The sequence below is a fragment of the Hylobates moloch genome, unplaced genomic scaffold (genome assembly GCF_009828535.3).
Source record: "Hylobates moloch isolate HMO894 unplaced genomic scaffold, HMol_V3 SCAFFOLD_1, whole genome shotgun sequence".
NCBI classification, from domain to species: domain Eukaryota; kingdom Metazoa; phylum Chordata; class Mammalia; order Primates; family Hylobatidae; genus Hylobates; species Hylobates moloch.
In genome coordinates this window covers 83,441,345-83,462,019 of record NW_026652276.1, presented here as the reverse complement: position 1 = coordinate 83,462,019, position 20,675 = coordinate 83,441,345, and the positions used below count along the sequence as shown (strand labels likewise).

The following is a 20,675-nucleotide window of genomic DNA, read 5'->3' as shown; positions in this document are numbered from 1 at the left end:
GTGAATTGATGACATCTTTAGGAAACCTCTGCCCTGAGCACATGCCTTCCAGGTAAACTCTTGTAAGGGATTCATCATGGCACTCCAAGTATACCTTCCACCATTATTAGCAAAAGAGTACCTGTTAGATAGAATGGGATGGCATGCTGCTGTTTTCTTAGGTGGCACCTAAAGCACAGAGAGGTTGAGGAATTTTCTGAAAATCACACAGTAGGTTAGTTTGGGGGCTGGCTGAGAACTCACACCACTTAATCCTTCATTTTTTAGGCCCATGGATCTCAAGAAGGTATGGGGTTGATGGGGGAGGACAGAATGTAACTGGCTGGCAAAATTATCCAGGGAATTTACAAATGATCCTGCCCGTCCTGTGGCTAGCAGAGTCTGGTGTGCCCCTTGGTGGCATTGCATGTATTTCCAGACGTGTATCTTCTCTACTTCTCTTGCTGAGGACTGGTTTCATTGGCCTTAATAAAATCTTCACGTATTTCTTCAGCATAATCTGATTCTGTCCACACTAACAGTTATTCAAAGGGATTTTTAAAACACTTTTATTATTTTATTTTTATTTTTATTTATTATTATTATTATTTTGAGATGGAGTTTTGCTCTTGTCGCCCAGGCTGGAGTGCAGTGGCGTGATCTTGGCTCACTGCAACCTCCGCCTCCTGGGTTCAAGTGATTGTCCTGCCTCAGCCTCCCGAGTAGCTGGGATTACAGACATGCGCCACCGCAACCAGCTAATTTTTGTATTTTTAGTAGAGACTCAGTTTCACCATATTGGCCAGGCTGGTCTCGAACTCCTGACCTCAGGTGAACCACCTGCCTCGGCCTCCCAAAGTGCTGGGATTATAGGCGTGAGCCACCATGCCCAGCCACACCTTTATTAATGTTGTAGCATAATGCAGTCTTAAAATGCTTTTGAATTAGATCAGAGTCTGGTGGCGTTTTTAAAAAGCAAGCCTATATAGATCTGTAGAGCAGGCTCGGTGGGGATTAATTAAGTCATTTGCCTGAAGTTGCCCATGAAACAGCAGTGTTAGGACTGGACACCCTTTCTGATCTCTCATCCATTCCTCCACAAGTGCAAGTTGACAGTGAGACCCTAGAGGCTGGGTTGGTGCTCACCTGGATCTGGCTAGACAGTGGTCTCTCTGATGGTGTAAACAGCAGGGTGGTGGTCAGGTGGTTGGCTGGCTCCTTGTCACTTGCACATGGCCTGTTCTTCCTTAAATGTAGATGGCAGTCCCAGCAGTGTGAAGAAACTGATGTGTGGGTCATCCCCATCCATGGAGGGGCTCGGCTCTGTTTGCCTTTCTTCTCTGTGAACTTCTGTATAGTAGAACCAGTGTTGGGTGCAGTGGACTAAGCAGGAAAACAGCATGCTGAGGGATAGAGAGGGCCTGGGTGTATGCACAGGTGAGTACACGGAGGCAGGGTACTCTCTCCCCTGCGTTCTGGCACTGGAGCAGAGCCCTGCAGGAAGTGATTATATTTATGGAATGAGCTTCCAGTCAGGGAACTAAAAGGGGGTAGAGACCACGAGGCCGGCCCTGCTTGGCATTGTCACAGCACGTGTTGGGTCCAAGGTGGCTGCAGTGAGGGAAGGATTCTGCAGAGAAGATCAGAGAGGAAGCTGGAGGCCTAGATCACAGAGGTTCAAGCTTCAGCAGCCAAGACATCTTCAAATTTGACACCTGGGGTTCTAACCTGTCGCTATGCCATTGTGAGTTATGGTTTCACCACTTGGTAGTATAATTTTCCAGACCCATCTGTTTGTAAATATTCTGTTTGTCAGCTACTCTTGTGGACATGTATCACTGAAATACCCTGAATTTTTTATGCCTTGTCGTCTCTCTGTATCTTTTAATGATCCCCATGTGTCTCTAGTCAATAAATGACAGTCTCTGTGGTTTTCACATTTAGTGGGCAGGCGGAGGACCTGCCAGGCTTTGGCAGGGGCAGTGATTGATGTGGGTCAGGACCATTGAAGTGAACCATTGAAAGAAACACACTGGACATCTTAATAGCTGTTAAAGGAGCATCATTTGTATCTAATGATCTGAAGATCTGAAAGAAAAAATATTAATATACCTAAAATTTGCATATGTTCAGTGATTTTATTTTAAAACCTATAGATAAAAAGCTTTTCCCAATACCTAGATCCAGGGAGATTACTAAGTGGGGGATATAGTAATTAGTGGAAACACCACATTATTTTCTAGCAGTGTTATGCTGCTGACAATCCTGGCACATGTGGACATTTCCCTATTTTCTGTTTCTTTTAGGAACGCATCCCTATAAAGTATTTGTATTTACTTTTGGCCTTATCTCACTATTAACGCTATGACTATTTTTTTCTTTTTTAAAAAATTTTTTATAGGACGGGGTCTTGCCATGTTGCCCAGGTTGGTCTCAAACTCCTGGGCTCAAGCAGTCCTCCCTCCTCAGCCTCCTAAAATACTGGGATTACAGTTGTGAGCCACTGCACCCAGCCACAATTATTACTTCATTGCCAGGAAAATGAATTTCCTGGTTTTGTTGAGGTTAAACAGTGATTTTTCAAAGTGTGGTTCCCCAAACCAAGAGTGTCAATATCAACAGGGAACTCATTAAAAATGTACCACCCAGATATAATGAATCAGAAATCAGGGGGTGGGGCCCAAGAATTTGCATTTGTGTAGTTTTTTTTTGTTTTTGTTTTGTTTTTGAGACAGAGTCTTGCTCTGTCCCCCAGGCTGGAGTGCAGTGACGTGATCTCGGCTCATCGCAGCCTCCACCTACTGTGTTCAAGTGATTCTCCTGCATCAGTCTCCTGAGTAGCTGGGATTACAGGCGTGTGCCACCACGCTGGCTAATTTTTGTATTTTTAGTAGAGATGGGGTTTTCACCCTGTTGTCCAGGCTGGTCTCGAACTCCTAACTGCAGGTGATCCGCCCGCCTCAGCCTCCCAAAGTGCTGGGATTACAGGCATGAGCCACCTTGCCTGGCCATTTGTTTAGTTTTTATTTTTAATTGTGGTTAAGAAACACATAAAAGGAAATTTACCATCTTAACAATTTTTAAGTCTGCAGTTCAGTAGTGTTAACAATATTCACATTGTTGTGTGATAGCTCTCCAGTACTTTATATATTGCAAAATCAAACCTCTATATCCCTTAAGCAACAACTCTCATTTCCCCCGTGCCCAGGCCCAGAAACCTTCATTCTACTGTCTATGAATTTGACTACTGTATATATCTCATAAGTGGTTTCACACAGTATTTGTTCTTTTGCGTCTGGCTTGCTTCACTTATTTCACTTCCCGGAGGTTTACCCACGTTGTCACATACGGCAGGATTTTCTCCCTTTTTAAGCCTGAATAATCCATTGTATGTCTATTTACATTTTCTTCAACCATCCACTGATGAACATTGAGGTTGCATCTACCTTTTGGCTGTTGTGAATAATGCTGCAATTAACATGAGGGTGCAAATATGTCTTTGAGATCCTGCTTTCAATTCTTTTGAATATGTACCCAGAAGTGGGATGGCTGATCATGTGGCCGTTCTATTGTTATTTTTTTGTTTGTTTGTTTGTTTGTTTTTGTTTTTGAGAATGAGTCTCATTCTGTTGCCAGGCTGGAGTGTAGTGGCGCAATCTCAGCTCACTGCAACCTCCACCTCCCAGGTTCAAGCGATTCTCCTGCCTCAGCCTCCCAAGTAGCTGAGATTACAGGCGCACACCACCACGCCCGGCTAATTTTTGTATTTTTAGTAGAGATGGGGTTTCACCATGTTTGCCAGATGGTCTCGATCTCTTGACCTCGTGATCCACTCGCCATGGCCTCCCAAAGTGCTGGGATTACAGGCGTGAGCCACTGCGCCTGGCCTCTACTGACTTTTTTAATTAAAGTTTTTAAAAAAAATTTTCAGATCAGGGCCTTGCTGTGTTGCCCAGGCTAGAGTGCAGCAGGCTGTTCACAGGCATGATCATAGTGCACTACAGCCTCAAACTCCTGGCCCCAAGCAATCCTCCCACCTCAGCTTCCTGAGTAGCTGGGATTACAGTCCTGTGCCTGGGGCAGTAGTTCTATTTTTAATCTTTTGAGGAACCATCTTACTGTTTCCCAGTAAGCTACACTATTTTACATTCCCACCAATGAGAATGTGCATTGTTAATATATTCCCAGGTGATACTGGTGCACATTCAAGTTTGAGAACCACTGGATTAAAATGATACCGAAAATTGAGGATACTGCCCATTTCCACAAATGTTTAGATGACATACATGTGACAGTCTTCTTGGGGGGCCTTGTCCAACAGGTGAGCCGTCTCCTGATTTTGGGAGGGGCCAACATGAACTACAGGACAGAAGTGTTAAATAATGCCCCAATCCTGTGCGTCCAGTCTCACCTTGGCCACGAGGAAGTTGTCACTCTGCTCCTGGAATTTGGTGCCTTCCTGGACGGAACGTCGGAGAACGGCATGACTGCCCTCTGTTATGCAGCAGCTGCTGGCCACATGAAGCTGGTGTGTCTGCTGACCAAGAAGGGAGCGAGGGTAAGCGGCAGCCTGCTCTTTTGGGGCTGGGGCAAGGAAATGGCTTATCTCTTTGCTAGAATTGTTATCTGCTGGGCCAGACTCTCTTGTCTCTGAAGCCACAGCATACACAGAAAGGGTCGGGCTCCAGGGTTCGGTCACTTTGTAATGTGGCAGCCTCAGAGAGGTGTGTTTTGCTCATACACAGCAACTCTGCTTAATGTTGTCCAGGAGAAGGCAGAATTCCAGAGAGACCCTGGCTCCTCGCCACATGAGGAGGGCCAGCCTTTAAAAAGCCTGCAAGTATCGATCTAGAAAGCACCAAGATTGGTTTAAAATATTTTAAATGTTTGCTTTTTTCTCCTCTCTTTTTCTTATCCCATTTTATGTCCTTTTAAAACAGTAAGATGAGTTCCATGAACTCATGAAGAAGCCGTGTGCCTGAGCTCCAGGAACTAGATTGCCTGGAATCTTCATCTTTCCACTTGCCAGCTCTAGGGTATTGGGCAAGTTATTGAGCCTATATATGACTTAGGCTTCTTCTCTGTAAAATGGGCATAACAGCAGTCCCTACCACAGGGCTGTTGAGTAAGCATTCAGTCATATATGAAATAAGTATGTATTGCTATACAAGTTACTCTAGAGCCATCAACTTTTTTTTGTTTTGACAGAGTCTTACTCTGTCGCTCAGTCTAGAGTGCAGTGGCATGATCTCGGCTCACTGCAACCTCCACCTCCCAGGTTTAAGTGATTCTCCTGCTTCAGCCTCCAAGTAGCTGGGACTACAGGCACGTGCCACTATGCCTGGTTAATTTTTGTATTTTTAGTACAGATGGGGTTTCACCACGTTGGCCAGGCTGGTCTTGAACTCCTGACCTCACATGATCTGCCTGTCTTGGCCTCCCAAACTGTTGGGATTATAGGCATGAGCCACCACGTCTGGCCAGGAGCTATCAGCTTTAATAAGGTGAATGAGAATGATATCGAGCTCACAGTAAATGCTAGGTTTACTGGAAGCATTTTTTTTGGGAAATGTGCCTTTTGAGTAACAGTAGAGATAAACTGCTAATTATCTTTTATCTTTTAATTAGGACATTTAAAGTTCAAAAAAATTAGGCTTATAACAGCTGTGGGAGCTTTATTCTTTTCTCTCAAATCCAACATTTGGGACATACATAAACTTCAGTTCATGGAGAAGGGAAATGTGTGGCTAAGCCTTTGGGGTGGGTATGTTACTGCTACACATCACCGCACCTCCATTTACGGATCCCAGCTGGGCTTTACACTTTATTCTGAGGCCAGCAGGCCTCCCCCCATCACAGCTGAAAGCTCTAGAGTAGGAGGCTGAGTGCTATGTCAGAGGGCTCTGGCAAAGCCTCTGAATGAGGGTACAGGGCGTCCCCAGAGTTGGCAGGCATGCAAGGCTAGGCCCTGGGCGCTGCTCACAGGCCCAGTACTCTGGGGTTTAGACAGGGCATGAAGGGCTGCTGCTGCTTTGGGGCCTTGAGGAGAAGGTGTGTGGCACTCACTTTTTCTGCCTAGCTGGCCTGCCCTGACTTGGTGGCCGCCCCCCCTTTACTTGCCAGCATGCCCAGGCCACGGCCTGCATGAGACCTCCTTCCCAATCAGATGCCACTTGGACTCCTTTCCTGCCCTTCCACACTCAGCTGTTTTTCCACATCCCTCTCTTCTTTGGATCCCCTGGCTCAGTGACCAGAGAGTGGCTCTACTCCCCTAAATTATAGCTTGTCACAGCAGACTTAGAATGCCCCACCCAAGTATCCAAAGTTGGGAAGCACAGGACTTTGTCTGAGGTTTTGGTCTGTGTCTCCACACATGCTCACAAGAGAGTTAGGAGCTTTGTGTAGTTTGCTGCAGGGACATGGGAGTAAGGAGGGTGTTTTGTGACCCTGAATCTTGCAAAGGGAACCTGAGGCCTGGAATGGTACATTCATTACCATCTGGAAGTAATCCAGACTAAGGTTCCATGTTCTCCAGAAAGACAAGTTGGAATGTGAACCCCACGTATGCTTACAGGGAGTGGGGTTTGCACACAGCTAGGTGGTGCATCCACATGCTCAGAGGCAAAGTAATGCTCAGCCATAACCTTCCCCCACTCCTGCCCCCAGGTGGACCACTTGGACAAGAAGGGCCAGTGTGCGCTTGTCCACAGTGCCCTACGGGGCCACGGTGACATTCTCCAGTACCTGCTGACCTGTGAGTGGTCGCCGGGTCCTCCCCAGCCAGGCGACCTGAGGAAGAGCCACGCCCTGCAGCAGGCGCTGACCGCGGCCGCCAGCATGGGCCACAGCTCGGTGAGTGGAGCAGGGGTTTCCCTCCTGGGAAACTAGAAGCTGTAGCCCAGCAAGTCAATTGACACGCTGAAGGACCGAAAGAAGGAGGATGCCAAGAACTAGCAGTTGGCGTTGACCACCTGCAGTAGAAGGTCTTCTATGGGCATCACATCCTTCCCGTGAGTGACAGTGCACTCTCCTGTGCACACGTGATGGGGACAGGCAGGCTTATTCTTCTATGGGAAGCCTTTTGATGACATTCACTCTCAGCTCTTCCTCATGTCTCTGCTCCTTCCCTGCTCTGCCCTCTAGACGTGCTGTTTTAAATTTTTTCCCCTTTGATTCATTTCTTCTGTCCTTGTGTGTTCGTTTAAAAATAATCATATAGAATCCTGATTCTAAAATCGTTGCTATTTGAAGGATTTTTAAAAATAGAACTTTAATGGTTTGATAGCACACAAGAATGCTTGTCATTTACAGCTCCTCCACTGAATGAAAACTCCATGCAGTAGTTAAATAGAGCATTTATTTCTGACAGATGTTGGTATTCCTCAGTTTGAAGATTTAATTGTCACCTCCTGACCTGTGTGTCTTGGTTTTATCTGTGAATTTAATAATGTTTTGCTCGCTTCCTCCTGTGTATTTCTTACTCTGAATTATCTTCAAGCAATTAGAGGTGCCAGTATTTGGTAAGATTCTTTTTCCAAAATGACTTTAGTAAATTTGAGTGCGAAGCTGGCTGGCTGACTTTGGCATTCAAAACTCATGGGCAGACACACACACAAGCATGAAATAGTGGCTGGCTAATTTCTGGCTTAAACATTAAACACACACACACATATATACACACACACACACACACACAAGGATACTGTTAAATAAACACACATGAAAATGTAGATGTTTTCCTTTTTTTAAGTGTGAAAAGTCATCATTGGGAGGACCATGAATGCCTAGGAATGACCTTGGTCTTAATCCATGCTAAACCCCTTGTTTTAAAGCTGGTTGGGAGGAAATGCTGAGCAAAAATCACCTCAGCGCAGCCAGTAGGGTGAAAAAAGCAGGGTTTGTTCACCATAAGACTTGGAGGGTATGTTAGTTTCCTAATGCTGTTATCACAAATAGATGCAACCTTAGTGGCTTAAAGCAGCACACACTTACTCTTAGAATTCTGGAGGTCAGAAGTCTAAAATCACACTTTTGGGAGGTCAGCCTTCCTTCTAAAGTCTCTAGGGGAGAACCTGTCTCCTTGCTTTTTCTCAGTTCTTGAAGCCACCTGTATTTTTTAGCTCATGGCCCCTTCCTCCATCTCCAAAGTGCCTTACTTTCACCTTCGCCTCTGTCGTCTCATTTCCTCTGTCCTCTGACCTGGACTCCTCCTGTCCCTCTCGAGAGGATGGTTGTGATTGATTAAATCAAGTGTGTATCAGATATAGACCTTGCTAATTTGAGATAATCGCCCCATTTCAATGTTCATAATCACATCTGCAATTCCTTCTTGCCCTGTAAGGTCACATTCACAGGCTTTGGAGATTGGGATGTAGACATCTTTGGGGGCCATTATTCAGCCTACCACAAAGGGTGTGGGCTAGGAGACTGGAAGGTGGCTTTGTCGTGTTCTCCCGTTGCTCGCTGCTGTTGCTCAGGGTGAACTCAGGTCCAGGGCACAGATGCTTCGTCTCCCTGCAAGCCAGGCTTCCTGCCTCCGTCCCTGTGACCTGACCCACCCTTTGACAGGAAGAGTCCCATAAGGGAAAAAGAATAATGCTACCAGCAGAAAATGTATTTGAACAATACTTTGTAAAAATTTGGAAAAAGGTATATCGCTTTGTTTTCCTTCCTTGTGAAAAATTGATTCACTATCTTGTGATTTATGCAGAAACTGCACTTTGTGTGATCTGCCATGTCCTTTGTTGATTAGGCTGGCATATTTGGGTCATGTTGGAATTCATTAGAATTCTGAGTACCTAGTAATCCTGAACCATGTTGCTGAAATTCACTGAGATTTTTTTTAAATTCTTCTCCAACTGAAAGTGTGAATAGCATATGAATTATGCTTGAAAACAGTTTTGATTATATTTTTCTGTCCTTGAGCAGTGTGAGATAATGGTTAAAAAACAACACACTCTCTCCTTTGATACATGGGCTATAATAAGCACCTCTTGCTAAGAGAACTTATTAAATCACCTTGCCACTTCTGACAGGTGGTCCAGTGCTTGCTGGGGATGGAGAAGGAACATGAAGTAGAAGTCAATGGCACCGACACATTGTGGGGAGAAACAGGTAATTATAATGCCACTGCTTGTAGTCTGGGGCAGCTTGCTTGATGTTTTAGCCCTATTTTGGCCTAATTGTCTTAAGAATGACTGTGATGTATGTAGTCCTGTTTTTATTTTATCACAGGCATTTGAAGTTTAGAGCTCCTTGAACTTTCTACCTGAGTAGCAAAACTTTGCTGGAAGCATAAGATTTTATTTTTTAAAGCAATCCTATTAACTGATTATTTTGAATTAGACTAGCAATTATGGTACATCTGATGAATGTCAGGTGGAAGTACCTAAGTAAGGTGGTGTTTTCTGGTTTGCCGAATCTCACACATCTAACCAATGTGATCTTCCTGTGACCTGTGCACGGTGAGCCAGGCATGAACGTCTATCCCCATTGTCACACAAATCAGAGGCGGCTCAGCACAGAAGGCAGTGGCTTGCCCTGCCCTGCACAGAATGAGGGTAAAACTCAGCCTCATGGGGTTTACTCACGTTACTGTACGAATGCAAGCTACCAAGTCATTTCCATGGGTCTTTACAGTGAGAAGCCTGGGCTGAGCACATCCTGGTGAAGATTTGAGTTGGTTACTTGTGAGACTAAATCAGTAATGCTGCTTTCCAGTTTTCCATTTGACTGGATTCGTGTTAGAAATCTAAGACTTTAAATTATAAGTTGTTTTTAAATAGAAGTCAGCAAGAGTATTGACTGGATTCGTGTTAGAAGTCTAAGACTTTAAATTACAAGTTGTTTTTAAATAGATGTCAGCAAGAGTATACCTGAATTTCCAGGTTATGTTTCTGTGTGTGTACCTGGTATATATGATTTCCATTTCTCTTGCACAGATTTGTTTCCAAATGCCCCTAAATTATTTCCTAATAAGCCAAATGGTGATTTGAAGAGCTTATTAGATAGCTCACCATAGGGGAAAGCCACAGAGCTTCACCTCCTGGCAGGAGTGCAGGCCTGTCCTTCAGAGCCTCACAGCTGTTTGTTCCATCCCCTTTGTGGGTCCAAAGAAGGAGCTGGGTGTGCTCCCAGGTGCAGAGAAAGTACAGAATTCCAGCGGAGTTGGATTATGTCTACGGGTAAAAGTATGTGGATTGAAATATTGCCTAATTCTTTATGGAGTCCTTCCCCTTTCCTTTTAAATAGTATAGGCTGCTCTATAATTTGGTGAAAGAAAAGTTTCCATCACATTCCAAATGATGCGGTGGGCAGCAGTGTTGCTAAGTGGATAAGAGCCTGACTACTGACAGCCAAAAGGCCCAAACCCCTGTTCTTTCATTGCCTAGTGATAAGAGCCTCCTGGGGCACTTGGGCTTAGACATTCTGATTCACTAGGGGGAAAGCCCAGGATTTTATTTTCTTAACAAGCATCCCAAGTCATTTCAGGTGACTCCTAGCTCCCTGCAGAGCTGTCTAGAAAGCCTGACATAGAGTGACACACAGGGAGAGGTACCCATGAAGATAATGGACATCAGGTCTAGCAGCCATGACATCACACATTTAGCTCAAGTGAGAATTTCTAACCTTTTAATATTCAAGATGACTTTTTTATTTGGAAGAAAATTCCAGAGAAGGGCTGACTTTGAAGGCTTTGTTTGAGCTCTCTTCTCTCAATGAGCAGTCCTGAATTGCATTATCCTCCTGCCTTGAGAATCTGCCCGTCAGTTGATGGCTAAAGACACACATGAGAAACAACAGACTTCCCACCAGTCTTTATCTAGATCAGCATTCTTGGCAGAGTTTGGCTGGATTCTCTACTTCAGGATCTTACCAGGTTCCTAATTGGGTATTGGCTGGGGCTGTGTTCTCGTCAGAGACTCCACTGGGGAAAGACCCACTTCCAAGCTCTCAGTTGTTGGCAGAATTCATCTCCTTGTAGTTGTCCCTCAGGTCTTAATGAAAAGGTAAACAGTAACTTGGCCCCTCCCGTCCAAAGCCTCATGAGTAACCTTCAGACCACTTTGCAACCTGGGAAGCAGTTCACACTCTTCCTCACCAGGCATCAGGGTGAATTTCATCAGGCAAGAGTTTACTTGAGACGCTTGTTAAAATTTAAACCAAGAAGAGGCAAGCTAAGTGCTGTTTTTCAGGCTTAGCCACAGTGGCTCTCTGTGGACTGCATGTCAACAAAATCCACCTTGCCTTCTCTGCATTTTTCTGTCTGGTACCTTTCTCTTGTGTCCCTTCAAAGACAACCACTATCGTCTACTGCCCGAAGCCCTCCTACTTTCCAGGCCTGCATTTGTCAGAGGAATACCTTGAAATCTTGCAGGGGGTTTCAGCTGAGAGAACATCTGCAAATACAGGTCTTTACACAAATGTATACTGCATGCTCTGGAATGTGACATCCATGTTTTGGGATTTGGCCACGTGGGGTCTGTTACTGACCCTAAATGTGGGAATGAAGGCAGATGAGGCATCGTACAGAGAACTGAAGGCCTTGGTAAGGACCTTGAGAGTGAATGGGTCAGCTCACAGTCCTGGTTCTCACCAAGGCTCAACTTCAAGCCATGGGCCCTGGGATTCCCCAGCCTGTGTGGCTGTACTGCTGTGTGCATTGTTGCTCATTGCTATAGGGACCCACAGAAGGGAAAGTAGTGGTTTTGCATCCTGTTCTCGTTTTGTCCTCATTCCTGGGTATAGTCAATGGTGTTTTGTGTCCAAAACACTCTACGATGGACCGTATCTGTCCCTAGCCACAGCACAAGGATAGGATCCCAAGAGTAATACTTATCTGGGATGTGGGAAGGTGGCAGAAAAACTGGAAGCTTTGTGTGGATAACAGTTCATTATTTCTTTTGAAAACTTAAGTATGTTTACACAAGTCTGTCCAGCATAGATTTAGCTGTGAACAGCTTGGCTTTAAAATGCTAGCTGATGAGGTGACAAGGCAGAGCTTCCTCGTCTGTTTTGACTCACCTGCCTGCCTTTGAACAGCCTGTTGTTTTCCCGCAGGGACACCCCCGTTAGGAGGACAGCTACCTGCCCATCTCTTCTCTGCCATTGCCAGAGCCAGTGGTGTGGGAGCTAAATTCATGCACAGATTCTTCCTCCAGTTTTCTGCTAGGAGAGCCTTGCAATTCAGTGAATCTGTTCCACATGGCGGAAGTGTGGTTTTCGTGCCTGTTGCTGATTGGAAGCGGTGGGTTCTTGGTGAGGAAGAAAGACGGCCACCAGCCGGGGAACAGCAGCCCTGTGGAGGTCCCCCTCACTCAGGCCGTCAGTGTGGTGGCACTGGGCACAGCAGCAGCCCTCCACCCTCAGAGCCCTGCACATCTGACTGCTGGTGACCCTAAGTCAACGAATGTCATCACAGAAGTAGGTGGCTCCTGTGTTAGGTTGAAGGAGACAAGAAAATGTACAATAGAATTTTAAGACATTCATAAAAAGTGGGAACAGTATTTAGTTTGGGGATTTATTGCAATCAACCCACAGCCTTTAGAAAACTTGCAGACTGTCTCTACTGGTTTCGGAGAGCAGAGGGCTTAACTTGTTTAATTTTCTGTTTTCACCAGCATCCAGGACCATTTAGTTTTTGTCTGTCCAATGTTTAGGGACCAACCATTCAGAACTCAGTTCTGTAGTTCCAGTAGCTCTCGAGCTCTCCCTCTCCCCATGCATCCTCCCCACCCTCAAACAAAAGGCTCTAGTGGAGAATAAGTGGTATGATCCATTCATCAGAAGAAAGCTCAAAGCAGATGATGAATGCCTGCATCTAACAGTACCACCCTGAGGATGCCAAGGCTCTTGGCTGGGTGATATTCACAGACTTGGTCAGTGTCTGTTCCGTAGTTTCTCGGCAGCCTGAAACATGGTGAGAACCCACCAGATGCTTATGGCATCTGTTTCAGGCATTCCATAACTGTGACAACTCCATGCTGCCTCCCAAAAAGTTCTGGCTACACTGAGTTACTGTCTCCATGTCAGTGTTTGCTTTGAATCAGCCCAAGCCGAAATGACCAGAGATGCTTAGCTGGTGACCTCATGCTGCTGTGGATTGGCAGAAGGACTGTGTTTGCAAGTTCTAGGCCACACTCAAGTGTGTGAGCCTGCTTGTGGGCTTCTGGTTAGAACCTTGCTCTGAATAGAAGAGAACAGAGGCCCTTCTGCTCCAGCACTTGCCATTCAGGCAGATGGTCCTGTCTGGTATCAGAGCCTTAACCCTCTCCACTCCCTTGGCTCACTCTCCAGTTCCCTTCATAGGACTTACCATCAGTACATCTTATTTGATAGGCTTTTTTTTTTTTTTTTTTTTTGAGACGGAGTCTCACTGTGCCACCAGGCTAGAGTGCTGTGGTGCAATCTCGGCTTACTGCAACCTCCAACTCCCTGGTTCAAGGGCTTCTCCTGCCTCAGCCTTCCGAGTAGCTGGGATTACAGGCATGCACCACCATACCAAGCTAGTTTTTGTATTTTTAGTAGAGATGGGGTTTCACTGTGTTGGCCAGGATGGTCTCCATCTCCTGACCTCGTGATCCGCCCACCTCAGCCTCCCAAAGTGGTGGGATTACAGGCGTGAGCCACCATGCCTGGCCTTGATAGGCTTATTTGATGTGGCTTATTTGATAGGAGGCTGCTCTTCCCAAATTGTGGGCTTTTTTGTGTTTGTTTTTTGAGACAGGGTCTCACTCTGTCACCCGTGTTGGAGTGCAGTGGCACAATCACAGTTCACTGCAGCATCTGCCTCCCCACACTCAGGTGCTCGTCCCACCTTGGACTCCTGAGTAGCTAGGACTACAGGCATGAGCCACCACACCTGGCTAATTTTTGAATTTTTTTGTAGACGCAAAACACGGGGATTCACCATGTTGCCCAGGCTGGTCTCAAACCCCTGGGCTCAAGCAGTCCTCCTGACTCAGCCTCCCAAAGTGCTGGGATTACAGTCATGAGCCACCACACCCAGCCAGTCATGGGCTTTGTGAGGGCAAAAATTTCCCTGTCTCTTGTCCACACCATTGTGTATGGAAACTGTCCGTTCTAGTGCTGCCCAATAGAACTTTCCGTAATAATGGAAGTGATGTCTGTTTTGCCCAGCATGGTAGCTACTAGCCACATGTGGCTATTGAGTACTTGAAATGTGACTTGTGCAACTGAGGAACAATAGTTTAAAATCTCATCTTAATTTATCTAAATTACATGTGACGGGTGGCCACCAAATTGGACAGTGCAAGTATAGCGTGGTCCTTGTCATATAGGTATTGACCAAGTGGACAAGTGGATTTAAATGAAACAAAGTCATATATTTAGTGAGGGAGATGTTCACTTGCAGAATAATTTGGGAGAAATACCTGTGGTTGGAGGGGGAGGAGTAAGGGGCCTGGTCACTCATAAAGACCCAGTGTCCTGATTTCTTGGTGTCCTAGCTTTGGACTCCAAGATGGCTCAGATCCTCTCGCCAAGTCCTCAGTGGGGCACCTGTGCTGAGGGCACAGTGGGCTGCTGGTTTGGATCTTTGGGAACACAGCTATTAGCCAAGCATGGTGTGGGCATAGCCCCATCTGTGTCCGTAACATCTCCCTCTCTGCAGCCTGGGTGTGCTGTGTCCTCATGCTGGTCTCTGGCAGTCATCTTGCCCTGTCATGGCCACCTCCTCAGAGGTCCTTCTGTTTGAAAGAAGGTCGCCAGCACACCCAGAGCCCCACGCTTCATGCACAGGACCCTGGCAGCTCCCCAGGGCTGCCCTTCCCTAATTTCTGGAAGGGGTTGCCCTATCAGAGTTGGTTAAAAGTGTGACTGAAATACTTCATGTGAAGTGTTTTTATGTTAAGTCAGTACTATTTTAATTGTTGAATACTTTCTAAAGGAGTTTAGTCAGGTAAATAATTTTTATTGCCAAAGCTACTATTTGCCTCTGTTCCTAAGACGGGCCAGATTTTCTCTGCTGTGAATTGAATGGGCTGTTTAGCCGCACCGCAGGCCTCCCTTTGTGTAGCACGTTGAAGCAGTTCCACTCGGCATGTGTGCTCACTGTAGTTCACTGTTCACTAATTCTGGATGGAATTTTGGATAGAACCTGGCTCCCTCTGGGTCTTGAGCCTAAGGCAGTGCCCTACGGCTGGGGTGGGTGTTTCCAGGCCCCTCTTGGGGGTGGGGTCCTCGCACCTGTTTCCAAATTGTGCTGCGAAGCTGCGTCCTGTTGTGTTTGACACTTTGATGATTTTCGTTTCCCTCTTGTTCCCATGGGACTGCTTTCCTTTCCCCTTTTGTGGCTCTTTTGGCTTCCATCGCAGGGGGGCCCCAGGCGTGGACGGTGGGCTTCCCACATCCAAGGCCGCCCCAGAACACAGGGAGCTGGATGCCTTATTACTGTTAGTGTAAAAATGACCCATTCTTCATTTGAATTTATCTTAGGCGTTTTGGAGAGAGGAGGGGCTGTTCTTTGGTAAGAATGTAAAATAAATGTCAGGCCTACTGGATTGAGCCTTGCAGTCACATATACAGCCATCCCCCACATAATGATGTTTGTGTCAGCGATGGACTGCATGTGAGAAGGTGTTCCCATACAATACTGTGTCTTTATTTTTTCTATGTTGCTACTTTTTCTATGTTTCGTTACACAAGTACCACCGTGTTACAGCTGCCTACAGTATCCAGTACAGTAACAGGTTGTACAGGTTAGCAGTTTAAGAGCAAGAGGCTATACCATATAGTCTAGGCAGGTAGTAGGCTACACCATCAAGGTTCGTGTAAGTCCACTATGTGGTGTTAGCACAATGATACAATCACCTAATGACTAATTTCTCAGGATGCATCCCTGTCATTGATGATGTGTGGCCTTTCTCAGGAAGTATCCACCTCATTAGGTGATGCATGCACATCTCAGGACAGAATTTCAGGTGAGAGATTGGAAGGAAAGCGTTTGCCCATGGCTTGTTGGGGCATGTGGAGAATATGTGTTACATGGAACACACATGGAGGATCCTGTAGAGAAAACTGTGACTTGCTGTCATACACTGAAGATACTGTATTTTTCAGAGGTTCTGAGCATCTCACCAGTACTGGTTTTGGAAATTTTTTATCAAGGCATTCCTTCCTCTGCAAGTGTTTGTTCTAAGAAGGTTCAGTAAGGTTAGTGGGCATGGAAATCCAGGCTGCTGTCAGTCAGAACTGTCCTTGGCAAAGCAACACGATCGGGAGTAAGCCAGTACCCTCAAGGGTGCGTGGGAGGGACCACCCAGGATCCTGAAAGGAGCAAGATGGGGTGGGGCGACCCTGTGCCCTGTAAGGGGAGGGACAAAGTGGGGTTACAGGGCTCTGGATGGAAGAGGATGGGTATGGGGGTCCCCCAAACAGTGGAGGCAGATGGGGGATCAGAACTGAGGGGCCTGGGTTTGTCCATACCCTATCCTCCTGGTCTCACAGACCCCTGGGTTTTGCCCCTGATGTGAGTGGGTTCTGGAGACCACTTCTTTCTGCAAAGAAGGCAGAGGGGTCAGGTCAGCGTGTCCCCGCCCTGTAGGGCAGGCTGAGTTGCCAGCAGTGAGCCCGTAGAAACCCAGGGGTGGTGTCTCAAGCACAAACGAATTGGCCCCTTGACCACCTTCATCAAGCTGTTCTTGCTGTACATGGAGTCCATTTTCCTAGTGAGTGATTCCTGAGTATTTAATAAAAAATACTTCTGCCTTCAACAGAAAAAAATGTATTCATTCATATTTTAGGAAGGATTACACTCCCACAGAAAAATCATCTTTGTTTCTTCTTGAAATGATATTTGGATTCTTTCTGTGTTTTGGGGGCCAGATATGAGATTGTGTAAAATGCTTTTGTGGAAATGCCCCCTTTTTACACTGAGACCTCATGTGGTGTCCTGGCATGTAACCAAGTCCTCAGCACAAACTTAGCCCTTACCGAGAGGAGAGAGAGAACCTCATGCCTGCTTTAAATAACTTGGTGTGTAACCCAGCCTTCCACATGTGAACATTCTCAGCACACTTTAGAAGTGACAGCTGTCCAAAGGTCCAGTCTTCTCATGGATTCTTAGAAGAACAAAGTCTGTATGAAAGATGGCTTATGTTGTTTATCTTTTAGGAAATTGTTTTTAAATTGAGGTTACATTATTTATAGCACACACATTATTCATCAAAGGATTTGAAGAGACTTACTTGAAATGATGCAGATAAGAACTTTAAAACACTAAGTCAAGAATAGGACATGAGGAACCGCTCAAACATTCGTGCCATGGCATACTAAACTGAGCTACTACTGTGGCTGTAGAATGCCATGTGGCCAGAATTAGAGGGGAACACAATCCTTGTAAACCATTTTTATTGTCCATGGGAGAAATCGCAGCAGTTCCTCAGAAAAAGAGAAGCACTTTCTGGTACTTTCATTCTAAACAACACTCACAGAAGGCTGTTGGATGCTTTAGATGTTTTTAAAGGTGACTTCCTGGAGGCAGCAGTGTAGGAGCTAAGAACTCAGACTGGCCGGGTGCAGTGGCTCACGCCTGTAATCCCAGCACTTTGGGAGACTAAGGCAGGTGGATCATGAGGTCAGGAGTTCAAGACCAGTCTGGCCAACATGGTGAAACCCTGTCTCTACTAAAAATACAAAAACTAGCCAGGCGTGGTGGCGGATGCCTGTAATCCCAGCTACTCGGGAGGCTGAGTCAGGGAATTGCTTGAACCCAGGAGGCAGAGGTTGCAGTGAGCCGATATCGCGCCACTGCACTCCAGCCTGGGCGACTGAGCGACACTTGTCTCAAAAAAAAAAAAACAAAAAACTCAGACCGAGCCATACTCCCTCTAGCTGTGGGACCTTAAGTAAGTGGTTTAATTTCTCTGGGGCTTATTTTCCTCATCTGTAACAGAGAACTAAGAGCAGCGCTTGACTCATAGAAGTTGATTGTGTTCACTGAATTTATGAATATGGAGGACCAAGAGCATCGTGTAGGCAGCCCTTTACAAATGGCATGGTATGTTATTTAAATCCAATAGTATCTTCCCGTTTTGATCAAGAGCGTGACTTCAGGTCCATTCAGTTGCTTGGGTTAAATTTCTGACTCTGACACTGATTCCCTTTGTGATTTGGGGCAGACGATGTAATCTCTGTGACTCAGTTATTTCACCTCAGTAACATGGGCATCATCATGACACCTGGTTCAAAAGGTTCTTAACAAGATTAAACGAGAATCCACCCAGGGTATTTTGTGCAGCTCTCAGCAGTTGATACATGTTCAGTAAATGCTATGTATTGTCAGGGTTGTGATAAGTTGATTAATATTATTATTATAATATGTTGATGTATGCTATACATTTGTCAGTTGAATAAGTGGATGCATAAGTGATGGAATCTTAAACTTTGCAATTACTTTGGAAGATGGAGTCATAAGTGAAGGATGGAAAAGAAAGGAATTTTGATCACACGTGTGAAGTCCTGTTTACAGGTGCAGTTACACACTTTATTTTTTAAAAGAAGTTGGCAATTTGAGGTTCCTGTTTAATCTTGAATGCACAGACAGGCTGACAGTGTTTTTACAGTAGAATTTGTAACATGGTCAGGAGTGTTCTGGTTACCCAGATTTGGATTCTGCCCTGTGTTCACCTCCATTAGATAGCTCGGTGAAAATGGGGTCATGTCTGTTGGCAGAGGGAGCCACGTTTTTCCGTGATGCTTGGTTGATGCCTGTTGCCTTATAACACAGAATCCCCATACTTGGCCCCAGCCAGGCTGCTTCTGCAGGCCCCATCATGGTCGTTGGGAGATCTGGCCCTCCTGGGAGAGTTTTGCCAAATGAGAAACAATAAGGAAGGTGTTCAAAACCACAACTTTTTAAATTCATGCATGAGATAGTTCTGAGAGATGCATCCTTAGGCGATTTGGTCATTGTGTGAACATCCTCCAGCATACTTACACAAGCCTGGGTGGCACAGCCTATTGCTCCCAGGCTCCAAGCCTGTACGACCTATTGCTGTACTAAATACTATAGGCAGCTATAACACAAAAGTAAATACTTGTGTGTCTAAACATGTCTAAACATAGAGAAGGTATAAAAATATGGTATTATCATCTTATGAGACCACTGTGCTATTGTATACGCAGTCTGTTGCTGACTGAAACATCATCACACAGCATGTGACTGTACCTGGGCAGTGCTGGCTTCCCATTCGTGAGGTCACTGAGCAGCAGCGCCCCAGCCTGCAGAAGCTTCAGTTGAGGCTGGCAGTGTTGGAGGCTTGTCCCAGACCCCAAGGCTGGGGATGTTTGTCTCCCAGTGCAAGTACGGTTTTCTGGAAGAGCCATCTTGATTACCTTTCATTTTATCCTTTAAATTGTTGAGGATTACGTTAGATAACTGCCTGGACTTTGTAGAGGTGAAAAATTTATAGCTCTTGGAAAGTATGTTCTTCTTTCTAATAGAAGCCTTCCCCTCCCTCAGAGGCGGGAGGAAATGCCTAACAAAGAACAAAGCGAAGCTATGAAATTTGGCTTCTGTAAATCTTAGTCCTATTTCTAGAGGGTGGGGTGGGGAGGCACATTGCCTGGCCTTTTGGGGAGGGGTTGCTGCTTTCAGCCAGGGGATGTGGGGGCCAGCTTTCCTGAGGCCCTCAGTGTGACGGCTGAGCTCCCAGTGGCAGCAAAGGAAGCCTGACCGGTCAGCCTCCATATAGCCACTTAGAGTCAGTTACAAAGGTGGGGTGGGCAGTCATTCCCAGAGTTTAAAAAAAAAAAAAAAAAATCCTAAAATCCCTCATTACATTTTACCACTGAGATAAAGTAGCTGAGAAATGTGCAGTGTGTCAGGCACACTCTTTCCTGGTGTCCTCTGCCTTTACAGTTGAGCAGGGTGTGGCCATCGGGCCTGCTGCTGAGGGTCAAGCATCACTGCCTTCACCACATCTCACAGTTCTCACCTTGGCCACAATTAGCTGACATTTATGAGAACCCTGCTGCTTTCAATTAATGTTGACACTCATTTTTTTCATTTTCCACTCATTTTTATAAAATATGGGAGAGGCCAGGATAATAGGAAGTAAATTGCACACGTGAATACAAGTATACAAGCAGAGCCCAGCCGCCCTGCCCTGCCCGCAGTGCCCTCTCAGCCAGCAGGAAGTGGGTTCTGCAGGTGCAAGCTGTTCTCTGGAGGTACTCGGTTCCAGCTTGCAGAATGGTTTTCATACATCCGTGGGTAATGAATGAAAAGGTCATAGTCTGCCAGCAGGAAGCTGCTTCTGTGTGCACTGACCCTGCCGCCCTTCTCTCCAAGCCCCTAAGTTGGGTCCAAAAGCAAATGTGGGTGGGAATACAGACCCATTGTTGTGATCTGCAAGCCAAGCCAACCTGAGCCTGGGCAGCACATCCTGTGAATTTGAGTGACAGATCTATAAAATTTTAGGAATAGCCCTGTTTGTGGAATGACTGTGTCCCCGGCAAGTTGACAACTGAGTTTTTGCAAATCAAATCTTTTCCCAGAGAACTTTAATATGTAAGAGATTCCTGCAAACCATACATTTTATGGTACAAAAAGCTCTCTCACTGCTGTTTCCAATACGTTCAGATTGTTGTCAGGTTTTTTTTGTTTGTTTGTTTGTTTGTTTTTTGTTTTTTGTTTTTTTTGAGACGGCGTCTTGCTCTTTCACCAGGCTGGA

General features: G+C 45.8%; 1 protein-coding gene across 6 annotated transcripts in view; it reads left to right on the top strand.

Moving 5' to 3' along the window:
• TANC1 (tetratricopeptide repeat, ankyrin repeat and coiled-coil containing 1) overlaps positions 1-20,675 on the top strand; it is a 264,732-nt gene that overhangs the window by 221,434 nt on the left and 22,623 nt on the right. For all 6 annotated transcript variants that reach the window (XM_032755640.2, XM_032755638.2, XM_032755636.2 and 3 more), the window contains 3 exons: positions 4,301-4,537; positions 6,646-6,831; positions 9,015-9,093. In XM_032755640.2, the coding sequence (XP_032611531.1) occupies positions 4,301-4,537; positions 6,646-6,831; positions 9,015-9,093 (502 nt within the window). The remainder of the gene's footprint in view (positions 1-4,300; positions 4,538-6,645; positions 6,832-9,014; positions 9,094-20,675) is intronic.